We start from the raw sequence: 13,227 nt of genomic DNA on the forward strand, positions 1-13,227 counted from the left end.
GAGGAAAGGTATTTAAGAGGCTCTCAGATAGGTACAGAAGTATACAGAGAATGGAGAGATAAACTAATGACACTTAATTAAACACATCTCGTGTAGGCAGAAGGGATGTGTTTAATTAGGTGTCATTATTTTAATAGTTTGACATAGCATCATGGGCCAAATGGCCTATTCCTTTTATGTACTGTTCTATGTTCATGTGGATATCCTGAGGGTGCTGTTAGTGATGTAGAACATGCTCCTGGCTTGTACCTTGTCCATTAATAGACTTAAAACTTGAATATACAGTTCTATCAATTTGTCTTCCCTAGCTTGTTCAACATACCCTTAGAACACCTGCCCTCTAATCCAATCTTTAAACGGTCTATACAGCCTCAGGCCTGCTTTTGTAGTTATGGTTCTGTGGGTGATGGACCTCAATAATCTGATTTAATGATTTCAGTGATTTTAAACGTGGAGCAAGCCACAATTTCTAAATTTGTGAATGACTGGAAACTTGGTAATACTGTGAAGAAACTAAACTTGGATTGCAGCAGGATGTAAACAGGCTGGTGGAATGGGTAAGATGCATTGTAGATAAAATTAATGGGGAGAAAAATGAAGGAATGCATTTTGGTAGTGAAGGTATGCACAGGCAGTCTAGAATCTAGGTTTGTTCCAGGCAGTTTAATCCATTTTCATTCTTTCTAATTGAACATAGGAGTAAGGTGCAATTTTTTTTTTAAGGGCTATTTCAGAGGGTATTTTGAGATCAGTATATTGAGATGGATGGATGTAGAGACATAAGTAGTTCAGATTGGGAAATGAAAGCATATTTTGCCCCTTGAAAAATTACAGTAAGTTGATCCACATTATTCAGATTTTTTTCATAAAATTCCAAATTATTAACTGAATTGAAATTACATAAATGCTATGGTGCAGGGGGTCACCGATCTTTTTTTGCACCACGGACTGGTTTAATATTGACAATATTCTTGCGAAATGGCTGATTGGGGGGGGGGGTGTTGGTGGGGGTGTTAATGACGACCGGAATATACGTGATAAGTCAACTATAAGTCACTTACCCAACAGAATTAACAAACTCATTCGTAAGGCCAGTGATGTTGTGGGGGTGGAACTGGACTCTCTGACGGTGGTGTCTGAAAAGAGGATGCTGTCCAAGTTGCATTCCATCTTGGACAATGTCTCCCATCCACTCCATAATGTACTGGTTAGGCACAGGAGTACATTCAGCCAGAGACTCATTCCACCGAAATGCAACACTGAGCGTCATAGGAAGTCATTCCTGCCTGTGGCCATCAAACTTTACAACTCCTCCCTCAGAGTGTCAGACACTGTGAGCCAATAGGCTGGTCCTGGACTTATTTCCACTTGGCATTATTTACTTATTATTTAATTATTTCAGGTTTTATTTTGGTATATTTCTATTCTATTCTTGGTTGGTGCAACTGTAACGAAACCCAATTTCCCTTGGGATCAATAAAGTATGTCTGTCTGTTTGTCTGTTATAAGAGGCTAATACACTCAATTTTGTTGCTAAAAGGGTTTATCTAAAGAATTTAATATTAAACACAGTGCATATGTAATAAGTCAATTATAGCTCACAAGTCAATAGCATCATAACATTTTAAGTAATGTTTGGATATTAAATACACAGCGCGTATTTTCCTTGTATGAACTTGTAGAATCATTGCAACACACCAGTGAGACGACAAGGTAAGGGCCAGAGGTGCCTGTGCCGGGGCCGCGGTGGTCGCAGTCTGGAGAGAGTGACCGACCGAGTGAGGAGTGCGACAGAGCGCGTGCCCGCCCTCCTTGTAGGTAGTGCTAAAAGGTGTGCCCAACTGTCCATGCTCTAAGCCAGTAGCAACGGCACTTCTCGCCGGCCGCATGAGGCAGCCGGTTACCCGAGACCAACTAGTGATCCCTGGCGTGAGGGTATCACTGCGTTTAGGTGATTGGTGACCTTGCGTGGGTAATGATTGCGCATGCGTAATGACCTCGCGTGCGTTCAAGTTCAACAGTGGGCATGACAGGGAATGAGGAAAGGTGCAGCTGACTCATATCGTTTCCTTGCGGCCTGATAGCATATGGTTGGGGACCACTGCTATGGTGGGATTTGAACTCTGATTTTTGAATTGTTAGTTCAGGTCTCTGGATTAAGAGTCTGGTAATATTCCTGCTTTTACAAAACCTTGTAAAGGGATTCAGCCCCCAAACATTTGTTCACATGAGTATTACAACCAGGGATTTTGATCAATTTGACTGGGAATTCTTACTTGTGAATCACATGCTCCTTTTTTCACAATAGAGCCCCAAAATAGGGAAAATTATAAAGCATCGAACACTAAAAATTCTAAAACAGAAATGTCAGCAGTTCAAAAATTATCATTCCTCCTTTGCTCAGTGCTTAGTTGAACCATCTCTCGCACTATTACAGCCAGTAGTATTTTTGCACAATGTGATGGAGCAAGATTGGCCCATTCTTCCTTGCAAAATTGCTCAAGCTGTGCCAGGTTAGTTGGGGAGCAGGGGTAGACAGCAATCTTGAGATCTTGCTGGAGATGTCTGATTGGGTTAAGGTCAGGACTCTGATATGCATTTTTTTTTTTTTAAAGCTAAGGCTTCTTCCTTCCACTCTTCCATAAATACTGCAAGGCTTTAGAGATTGTGGAGCCATGAACTTCATCTCCAGTTACAGCCACTGACTTCTGCAGCTCCCTCAGAGTGCCTATTGGTGCCACAGTAGCCTTCTTCCAAGTGCCATTCTTCTCCAATGATTAAGTTTAGAGGGGTGGCCTAAATTACAGAATGTGGCTGTGGTTTCTTTTTTCTCCCCACTTTTTCATGCTGGACTTCACTAAGTTCCAAGGTATGCTCAGTGCCTTTGAGATGGTCTTGTAGCCATCCCCAGATTTGTGCTTCTCTATTATTATTTCCCTGGGTTGTCTTGAATACTCTTTTGCCTTCATTTTGGTTTACCTTCATTTTGCCTTCATTCTGTTGGAAATCTACCATAGTGTTGGACCTTACAGAGAGAGGGAGGATTTATTCAGGTGATCCTTTAATTTTCTACATCACCAAATTGGGTGAGTTGGTAAGGTCATGTATAGCGTTGAATCTGAGGGAAGTTAGTGTAGTAATTATAAAAGGGACGAATACTTTTTCAGCCTTACAATTTTAGATTTTAATTTTTTGAAAATTTTGACAGGTTTTGGAATTTTTCTTTTGATTTTGCATGCTGAGCAATGTTTTGTAGATTACCTCAAATAAGTCCAGCTTCAGTATATTTGAAATTTAGAAAATGAGACAGTAAAATGTGAAAATAATTGTGGGGCTGAACACTTTTTTCAAGGCACAGTGATTGAAAGAAAATCATGGCTCTTACTGGAATTTCTAGCATTTACCATCTGCTTCTGCAGAATACCTTAAAATGTCACATTTTGTTGCATGAGCTACAAAAGGTGGACTACTCAGAAAGCACTGGGTCAGAAAGCTAGAGGAGCACAGTAGCGTAATGGCTAGTGTAATGCTAACACACACCAGTGGTCCACATTCAATACTGCCACTGTTGCTCAATGTGTTTGTTTACAGTTTATGCAGTTAAGTACATTTATCATACGTGGACTTGACAAATTGGAAATGTTGTTGCTAATCTGTTCAAGAAAAATGAAAATTGAGGGGAAAGGTTCTTATTGAAATTTTGCCTTTGGCCAGCACCACAGAAAAAGATTTACTGATTATCTGTGACTTGTGAGATTCTGTGCATACATTGGCTGTCTTATGTAATGGCTACACTATAATAATAACGGGACGGGAGGATTGAAACACATTTGGATAGCTTGATGATAGTAAAATTATAAATACAAACATATTATTTCTTTGTTTATTCTGTAATGTACCATAGGGAGTATTTACGATTCCTGCTAGTCTGTCGAAACTTTGTGTTGTTGTATAGCCTTTGTCTTCAAAGTTCAAATTAAATTTATTATCTAAGTACGCATACCGAATACAACCTTGAGATTCATCTTACAAAGTACAAGGTGGTGTACAATATGTTTTAGAAGTGCGGAGAGTAGAAGAAACTTTGTATTTTGGAGAACTATATTTGATTCGTAAAAGTCTTACAGGCATTCTAACTGTATTATAGTTAGCTTCAGTAATATTACCCTATATTTTAAATTTCAGATTGTCGAAGAAAAAATAGACACAAAGGCCAATGAAAAATCTGCTGTAAAACGAAGGGCAAGGCAATGTAAGTTACTAGCAGGAGAATCTTTCAAAATTAGATGATTTACCTTAAAATTCATATTCTTGACTTTAAATGTAAAATTATATAAAGTTTTTAAGATCTCCTTTGATATTTTTATGCAAGTTATAAACTCTTCCAAGCAATCTATATTCTGTTCATATTCTTGATGTTAAAATTTAAATTCAGACTTACTGATTTTCTATATGGATAACATTTAAAAATTAAGAATTAAAATTCAAATATAACAGGTTTCAAAAATTGTGTCCATCTCGTTACTGAAAATAGGTTGCTTATTTATACTGTTGGCTCTATTGTAACCAAGTTAAATTTCAGCATAAGACCATAGGTATTGAATTAGGCCATTGGGCCCATCAAGTCTGCTTTATCATTCAATCATGGCTGTATTTTTTTCAAACCCGTTCTTCCACCTTCTCCCCATAACTCCTGTCCTTTTTACAAATCAAGAACCAGTCAACCTCTGCCTGAAATATACCCATGAATTGGCATCCACAGCACTCTGTGGAAATGATTCACTATGCTTTGGCTGAATAAATTCCGTCTTGTCTCAGTTTTAAAGAGATTGAGGCTGTGCCTTCAGATCCTAGACTCTGCTACTAATGGAAGCACTTATAGAGATCTCTCCTCGTCCTTTTGAACTCTGTTGAGTACAGGCCCAGAGACATCAAATGTTCCTCATATGTTAAGCCATTCAGTCCAGGGATCATTTTTGAGAATATTGTCTAGGCTGTCTCCATACCCAGCACATCCTCCTTTAGAACTAGGACACAAGTTTCCTCACAATGTATTCTACATTTTCTAAAGTAGGCCTTTGTTCATTGGGAATTTAACAAATTGAAATTCTAATCATAACACTTTGATTCACTCTATCTTAACTCCTTTACTCACATTTCAAATCATCCACTCTCACCTTGTCAAATGTTGTAGATTATCAACTTTGCCATAGTAGCCATCACCGCAGAATCGTGAAAAGTTTGAAGCTGTGATTGCTGTGCTCTTTCAACATAGATATAGAATTGTACAGTACAATTGAATGTCTTTTAGCCCAACTATTTTGCATCAACATTTTTGAAAAGCAGTTCAGCTAGTTTCTCATTCCTTTTCTGCTTCCGTATTCCAACATTTTTTTCTTCAGTTCCACTTTCAAGGTTGTTAATCAGATCTATATTCAAATCTATTTTCAAATCTGCAGGTTTGTTTGATTTCAATAAATGTATTGGATGTAAACAAAGGAGACTGACCTTGGTGTTCATTTAATGTTTTTGATACAGCGGCATGCAAAAGTTTGGGCAACCCGGTCAAAATTTCTGTTACTGCGAAAAGCTAAGCGTGTAAAAGATGACCTGATCTCCAAAAGTCATAAAGTTAAAGATGAAACATACTTTTCAACATTTTAAGCAAGATTAGTGTATTTATTTTTTTTTGTACAATGTTGAAGTGAAAAAAAAGGAAAGGAACACCATACGGAAGTTTGTGCACCCCAAGAGATTTGAGCTCTCAGATAACTTTTACCAAGATCTTAGACCTTAATTACTTTTTTAGGGCCATGGCTTGTTCACAGGCATCATTAGGAAAGGCCAGGTGATGCAAATTTCAAAGCTTTATAAATACCCTGACTCCTCAAACCTTGTCCCAACAATCAGCAGCCATGGGCTACTCTAAGCAGCTGCCTAGCACTCTGAAAATTAAAATAAATGATGCCCACAAAGCAGGAGAAGGCTATAAGAAGATAGCAAAGTGTTTTCAGGCAGCTGTTTCCTCAGTTCGTAATGTAATTAAGAAATGACAGTTAATAGGAACAGTGGAGGTCAAGTTGAGGTCTGGAAGACCAAGAGAATTGCTCGTAGGATTGGTAGAAAGGCAAATCAAAACCCCCGTTTGACTGCAAAAGACCTTCAGGAAGATTTAGCAGACTGGAGTGGTGGTGCACTGTTCTACTGTGCAGTGACACCAGCACAAATATGACCTTCATGGAAGAGTCATCAGAAGAAAACCTTTCCTGCATCCTCACCACAAAATTCAGCGTCAGAAGTTTGCAAAGGAACATCTAAACAAGCCTGATGCATTTTGGAAACAAGTCCTGTGGACTGATGAAGTTAAAATAGAACTTTTTGGCCGCAATGAGCAAAGGTATGTTTGGAGAAAAAAGGGTGCAGAATTCCATGAATAGAACACCTCTCCAACTGTAAAGCACGGGGGTGGATCGATCATGCTTTGGGCACTTCACTGGTAGAGGGAAGAATGAATTCAATTAAATACCAGCTAATTCTGGAAACAAACATCACACTGTCTAAAAAAGCTGAAGATGGGAAGAGGATTCCCTCTACAACAGGATTATGATCCTAAACACACCTCAAAATCCACACTGGACTACCTCAAGAGGTGCAAGCTGAAAGTTTTACCATGACCCTCACAGTCCCCCCACTTAAACATCATCGAAAATCTGTGGATAGACCTCAAAAGAGCAGTGCATGCAAGATGGCCCAAGAATCTCACAGAACTAGGAGCCTTTTGCAAGGAAGAATGGGCGAAAATCCCCCAAACAAGAATTGAAAGACTCTTAGCTGGCTACAGAAAGCGTTTACAAGCTGTGATACTTGCTAAAGGGGGTGTTACTAAGTACTGACCATGTGGGGTGCCCAAACTTTTGCATTGGGCCCTTTCCCTTTTTTGTTATTTTGGAACGGTAAAAGATGGAACTAAAGAAGTAATCTTGCTTAAAATATGAAAGAAATGTGTCATCTTTAACTTTATGCCTTTTTGGAAATCAGGTCATCTTTTACTTGCTTAGCTATTCATAGTAACAAAAATTTTAACCAGGGGTGCCCAAACTTTTGCATGCCACTGTATATTGGTAGAATATTTTATTAGACTAGTCCTTGACGGATTGTGCGTGAAGAAAAAGAATTATAAGTGGAATGAATCAACATTGTATTTTTCAAGGTGATCCATTTGCAGAGAAGTCATAGTTCACCAGAATCCTAGCATTTTCCAATGCAGTTTATCTTTTACCTACATACGCAGTCCATAAGTTTAGTTATCTTTAAATATTATCATCTATGTGAAGGAGTGCTTGGAATAATCTTCCTACCTAAATATGTATTCTGATATCAGTATTACTCTGAAACTGGGTACAATGTAATGGGTTATCACTAAATGATACAATGTTTTTGAAGCTGGAGAAGCTCCCACAGCTAACATAGGATTAAACTTAAAGTGGGATTATAAAGAACAATGAAGAGAGCCTTACTGCAGCCAATCCTATCCATCTGAAAACAGGGCCGAAAATGCTGTGTCCTATGAAAAGTATTTTCCTGAAGTTCTCTGGCTCTTTTTTTCCAGCTATTGTGGAACCTGAGTATAAACGACAGAAATGTAAAGCTACTCCAGGTACGGTTATTAACCCAATTAAAGGTGAACTTTTATTTAATTCATTTGATTATTTTTCTACTGTTTCTTTCTCAACATCTTAATTTCTCATCTTTCCCCCTGAAAGATGTTGTTTTCCATCTTAATTCCTCCTTCTTGTGTTACGTATTCAGGCAACGATAAATATATGTGAGTTAGGCAAGGGTTTCTGTAACAAATAACACGTTTATTAAACACTGAAAACAAACCCCCCAAAAGTAAACAAACACTAACGTAACCGGAAAACAGCTGCTGTGCGGCAGCTTCACAGTTCTTAAAGCGATGCAGCAAAAACAGTTCTTAAAGCGGTATGCCAAAAGTTCAAAATGCTCACAGTCCATTTAAAAGGAGAGACTTTTTAAGGCGATTTAAATTCTCTTCCACATCGTTGTCCTTCGATCCCCGGCGTCGAACTCTCCCCACGAAGAATTTTATAAAACGTAACGGTTTAAAGGCACTGACCTCTTCTTCCACACTCTGTCCTCAATCTCCTGCTATCCCAGCAGAGATTAACACGAGAACAGTCAACAAAATCCTTCCGAATGAGGATCACACAAGGTCGAAACCATTCCACCGTTGAAATTTGATTCTCCTCGATCTTTAACTTCCTAAACTTTTATCTTCACTCTCCACTAGCAGTATTGTAAGAAACTGCTGGCAATGACCTTTTAAACTTTAGGCAATAGATAAAACTTCATTTTCTAACTAAACTGCGTCATCACATTAAATCACGCAGTGGCATGAAGTCAACATGGCAAATCCAGCCACGAACTGCCCCTCCCCACAGGGTGGGGTCCTCCTCTTATACCCTGTAAAAAAAACCTGTCACATGACCTCTACTGGCGGGAAAATGATGTCACTCCACCATCACAAGACCATTACCTCAAGTCCAGTATAGCTTCAACCCCAGTCACGTGACAAGGGTACCACTGTCACGTGTCACGAGTACGTAACACTTGCTTTTTGTTATGATGCTGCTCAAATTTCTTTCTGCCTGATTCTTTTAAGAGCAGGAAATACAGCTATATGTGGTGATTGAACTTATCATGCTTTTATTCTTCCTTGTTTTCTGTGGATTATCTACAGGGAATGAGATTGTCAATCAGCCCTCTCCCAGTTTTAATCTCTCACTGTCATTTCTGCAATTACCAAGGACTATATCAAGTTCTAAATTTAGAACAATTTCTCTTCTGCTGAAGGTGAAGAAAAATTGCATCTTAAAGTTAACAAACTCATGAGAGGCAGATAAACTCAGAACACTTAAAGTGAGCACTTGAAGTGTCATGATTTAGAAGGCTATGTATAGGCTGAGTGCTGGAAAGTGAGATGATTATGGGTGGTACTTGATTGACAGCATGGATACAGTGGGCCAAAGGAACTGTGTTGGTATGATGTGACTGCAATTTTCTATTACATGAAAGGCCATCATATATTATGGATTCTTAAGTGCCCTATAGAAGCTGTCATCTTGTTGCAGCATTTGTGGTGAATTTTGATAGAGCAGATTTTATGACAATCATTTTGCTTCTCCATTGCCAAACTTGATGTTACCTATCAATTGTGGTTTTATTTACATCAAATTATATTCTCCAGCTGCCTCTTGAATTCCTATTTCCACATCGTCCCAGACATATGGACTACCTAGCCCAGTAATATGACCAAAATTAAAATATATCCACACATAGTTGCAAAATGAAAGTTGCCTTATTTTATGGTTTAACAATACTTACTTGCTACTTGGAACATTTTCACATTTCCTTTGTCCATCTCTTGATGTGTTAAAGGAAGTTAACAGATCGTCCAGATAAACCTGATAGAAATTAAAAACATTTTCTACTCACCAAAACTATAATCTTGTTTTAATAGTCAAATAAGATACTCTAAGGCTTTTGAAAATATAGCATAAAGTACAGAAGTTGACTTAAATTATATTATTTTAAAATTAACTTTTAGTTTAACTGTGCCTAATTTTATTTTCTTTTCAACAGCAGGAACAGCTGATGACTTGCTAAGTTCCATAGGGTCAAAAATTCTCGAAGATCACATCAAAAAGTCTAATTTTAAAGAGGCAATAATAGGTTTGATTTTGTTATTATTTCATTTCTACATAATTTCTCTGTTGCTTGACTGTATTTTACTAAAATATAGTTTACTCTAAAAAATCTCAAAACTAATGTTTTAGGTAGTGAGAAATCATGAAAAGCAGTTTTTTCATAGTATAGAATCTTCAGTCTTGTTCTCTTTTGAGTGGAAAAGGGTGAAAAGAGATTTGATGGAGGACTTTCAATTCATAAAGTAGAACAAATAAAATTGAAACAGTTCTCAAAGCTGGTTTGCTGCCCATAATTATTTTCTAGTGCATTGTCTGATTAGACAATGGTGGAGAGGGAGGTAGCTACAGATTTGCCATTAGTTTTCAACAGGGAATGAAATAAAGGGAAAGAACTGCAGGAAGTTTTTCTCTTTAAAACACCAGTACTAACTTGAGCTAAATTACAGCTTCATGAGCTGTGATGTTCTGTAACTTTGTGATTCGTGTCCTATTGAAATTCATATTGGCTAAATTATGTTGAGAATAGTGTAAATCTGGGAGTACACTGAGATCTGGGAAAATTGTGTGTAAATGAAAATGTAAACATTAAGGAGTTTGAAGGCTTGGAAATTGCTCGTGTTAGCGTTGTCACAATAAGTCAACAATTCTGTAATCCTTGTCTTATAGTAAAAGTATATACTTCTGTTTACAGGACTAGATTATTTGACTCAATGTCATTATAAAGGAAAAACTGAGCCATTATATTACTGTGAGCTGTGCCATTATGAATTGCCTCTTGAATGTATATTGGCACATATCTCTGGATTTAAACACACAAAAATGTACATAGTAAGTATACAAAATGACAAATACACTCATCATAAATGTAATTGTTGCACATTTTTATTTTTTATATTAGTAGAAAACTTGCTCAGATATATATTTTGTTTTAGCAAACCGACTAAACATCAAATACTGTTTTTATTTTTATGACCTTTTCCTGTTGGACTCCATCTGACCCTCCTGCTTGCTGGACGATTCTGAGTTAGACATTCAATCGAGTGACGTAATGTCCGTTCAGATGCTTGTTTGTGAAGGTTTGGTATCCATAAAGCCATACATACTAGACCTGCAGCCCAGCTCTCTCATTGTTTAAACCCATTTCATCTGCATTGATACTCTGTTGCCTCTAATAGTTGCAAAAACCTCAGCAGCCATGCCCAATTTTTATCATTCCCACCATCAAACTCAAGTTTAAAGTTCCAAGTAAATGTATTATTAAGGTACATATATGTCACGATATCCTACCCAGAGATTCTTTTTCTAGCGGGCATTAACAGAAAATACAAAGAAACATATCAGAATCATTGAAAAACTACATGCAATGACTGACAAACAACCAATGGCAAAAGAACAACAAATTGTGGAAATAAAAAAATCAAAACAATAGTAATAAATAATACTGAGAACATGAGTTGTGGAGTTCTTGAAAGTGAGCCTATGGGTAGTGGAATTAGATCAGTGTTGGGGTGAGTGAAGTCGTCCACTCTGGTTCAAGAGCCTGATGGTCAAGGGTTAATAACTGTTCCTGAACCTGGTGGTGTGGGACCTAAGGTTCCTGATAGCAGCAGTGGGAAGAACACGTGGATGGTAGGTGTCCTTCATGATGGGTGCTACCTTGCTGTGACAGTGCTCCCAGTAAATGTGCTAACTGGTGGGGAGGGCTTTTCCTTTTATGAACTGTGCTATCCACTACTTCTTGTAGGCTTTTCTTTTCAAAGGCTTTGATGTTTCCATATTTGGCCATGATGCAGCCAATCAGTGTACTCTTCACCAAACATCCATAAAAATTTGTGTGTTTTAGATGACATGCTGAATCATAGAAAACTTCCAAGAAAGTACAGGTGCTGCTGTGCCTCCTTTGTAATGGCATTTATGTGCTGGACTCAGAACATAATTAAAGTGATAACTGAGGATTTAAAAGTAATGACTCTCTCGATCTCTGATCTCCCTGATGAGGACTGGTTCATGGACCTCCAGTTTCCAACTCCTGTAGTCAGTCATCAGATCTTTGGTTTTGCTGACACTGAGTGAGAATTTGTTGTTGTGGCATCATTCAGCCAGATTTTCAGTCTCCCTGCTATATGTGTTGCCACCGTTGACTTGGCCATTGATGTTGTCAGCAAACTTAAATATGATATTGGAGACGCACTGAGCCTCACAATCATAAGTATAAAGTGAGTAGAGCAAGGAGGTAAGTGCACTGCCTTGTGTTGTACCTGTATTGATGGAGATTGTGGAGAAGTTGTTCTTACCATTCTAAACTGACTGGTCTGCTAGTGAGGAAATTGAGGATGCAATTACACACAGAGGTATTGAGGCCAAGGTCCTGAAGCTGATTGATTAGTTTTGAAGGGATGGTAGTATTGAATGCTGATCTGTAGTCAATGAAGAGCATCCTGATATATGGATCTTCTTTGTCCAGATGTTCCGGGGCTGATTGAAGAGCCAATGTAGTAGCATCTGCTATTGATCTGTTGCAGATCCAAGTTGCTCGTAAGGCAATACTTGATATGCTTCATCACCAACTTTTCAAAGCAGATCCATCATAGTGGATGTAAGTGCTACTAGATGATAGTCATTGAAGCAGGTTACCATATTCTTCTTGGGTACCGGTGTGATAAATCCTGCTTGAAGCATGTGGGTACCTCAGACTGCTGAAGTGAGAGGTTAAAGATTATCAGTAAATGCTCCAGCCATTCGATTAGCACGAGTTTTCAGTACTCAGCCAGACGTACACTGTCTGGACCAGATGTTTTCCATAGGGTCGTTGTCCTGAAAGATGAGCTCACGTTGCACTTGGAGACTGAAATTACAGAACACTGGGTGCGGTGGGCGTTTGTGAAGGTGCCTCCATGTTCTGTTGGTCAAAGTGAGCATAAAAGAAATTCAGCTTAAGTGGGAGTGAAATCTTGTTGGCACATATTTGCAAGTTTTACTTTGTAGGAGTTGATATTGTTCAGCTGCTGAGCATCCTTGTGTGATTCAATTTTGGCCAGGAATTGCGACTTTGCACGTGCAATAGCTTTCTGGTGGTCAAACTCAACGTCTTGTCCTTGCTTACTGGTAACAATTATGGAGCTATATAAATGAGTTTTGTTGATGCTCATATCTGTGTGTGGCCCAAGAAAATGTGTAGTTGTATAGTTTAAAACAAACTTTTCAACAACTACAGTCAACAGTAGTTACATACAAGGTTAGCACAAGTTCACCTGATATGTGAGTTAATTCATCTAACAGCACCAAAGATAGGGTCAAATGTAGACCATGCTCGAATGCCTGACTTTTGTGACAAGGGTGATTTTTCTGTTGATGAAACAAATCGTGTTTTTCAGAGAAGGAGGCATCCAGATTCAAGTTTTAGCAAACACATCGTAAAATATGAAGCAGCAGAAATTGAAAAGACTAACGGAAGGGGAAGAGTGAAGGTAAGTCTACAACATTAAATGCTCATTAGTAG

The 13,227-nt window shown here is 38.3% G+C and overlaps 1 protein-coding gene across 4 annotated transcripts in view; it reads left to right on the top strand.

Moving 5' to 3' along the window:
• Positions 1-13,227, top strand: part of LOC140732103 (uncharacterized) — a 106,434-nt gene that overhangs the window by 41,985 nt on the left and 51,222 nt on the right. For 2 of the 4 annotated variants that reach the window (XM_073054256.1, XM_073054257.1), the window contains exons 8-12: positions 4,186-4,252; positions 7,610-7,681; positions 9,664-9,753; positions 10,420-10,556; positions 13,103-13,195. In XM_073054256.1, coding sequence (XP_072910357.1) covers positions 4,186-4,252; positions 7,610-7,681; positions 9,664-9,753; positions 10,420-10,556; positions 13,103-13,195 — 459 coding nt within the window. The remainder of the gene's footprint in view (positions 1-4,185; positions 4,253-7,609; positions 7,682-9,663; positions 9,754-10,419; positions 10,557-13,102; positions 13,196-13,227) is intronic. The other 2 variants (XM_073054258.1, XM_073054259.1) reach the window with 2 other exon arrangements.

This window comes from Hemitrygon akajei, chromosome 8 (genome assembly GCF_048418815.1).
Source record: "Hemitrygon akajei chromosome 8, sHemAka1.3, whole genome shotgun sequence".
NCBI lineage: Eukaryota > Metazoa > Chordata > Chondrichthyes > Myliobatiformes > Dasyatidae > Hemitrygon > Hemitrygon akajei.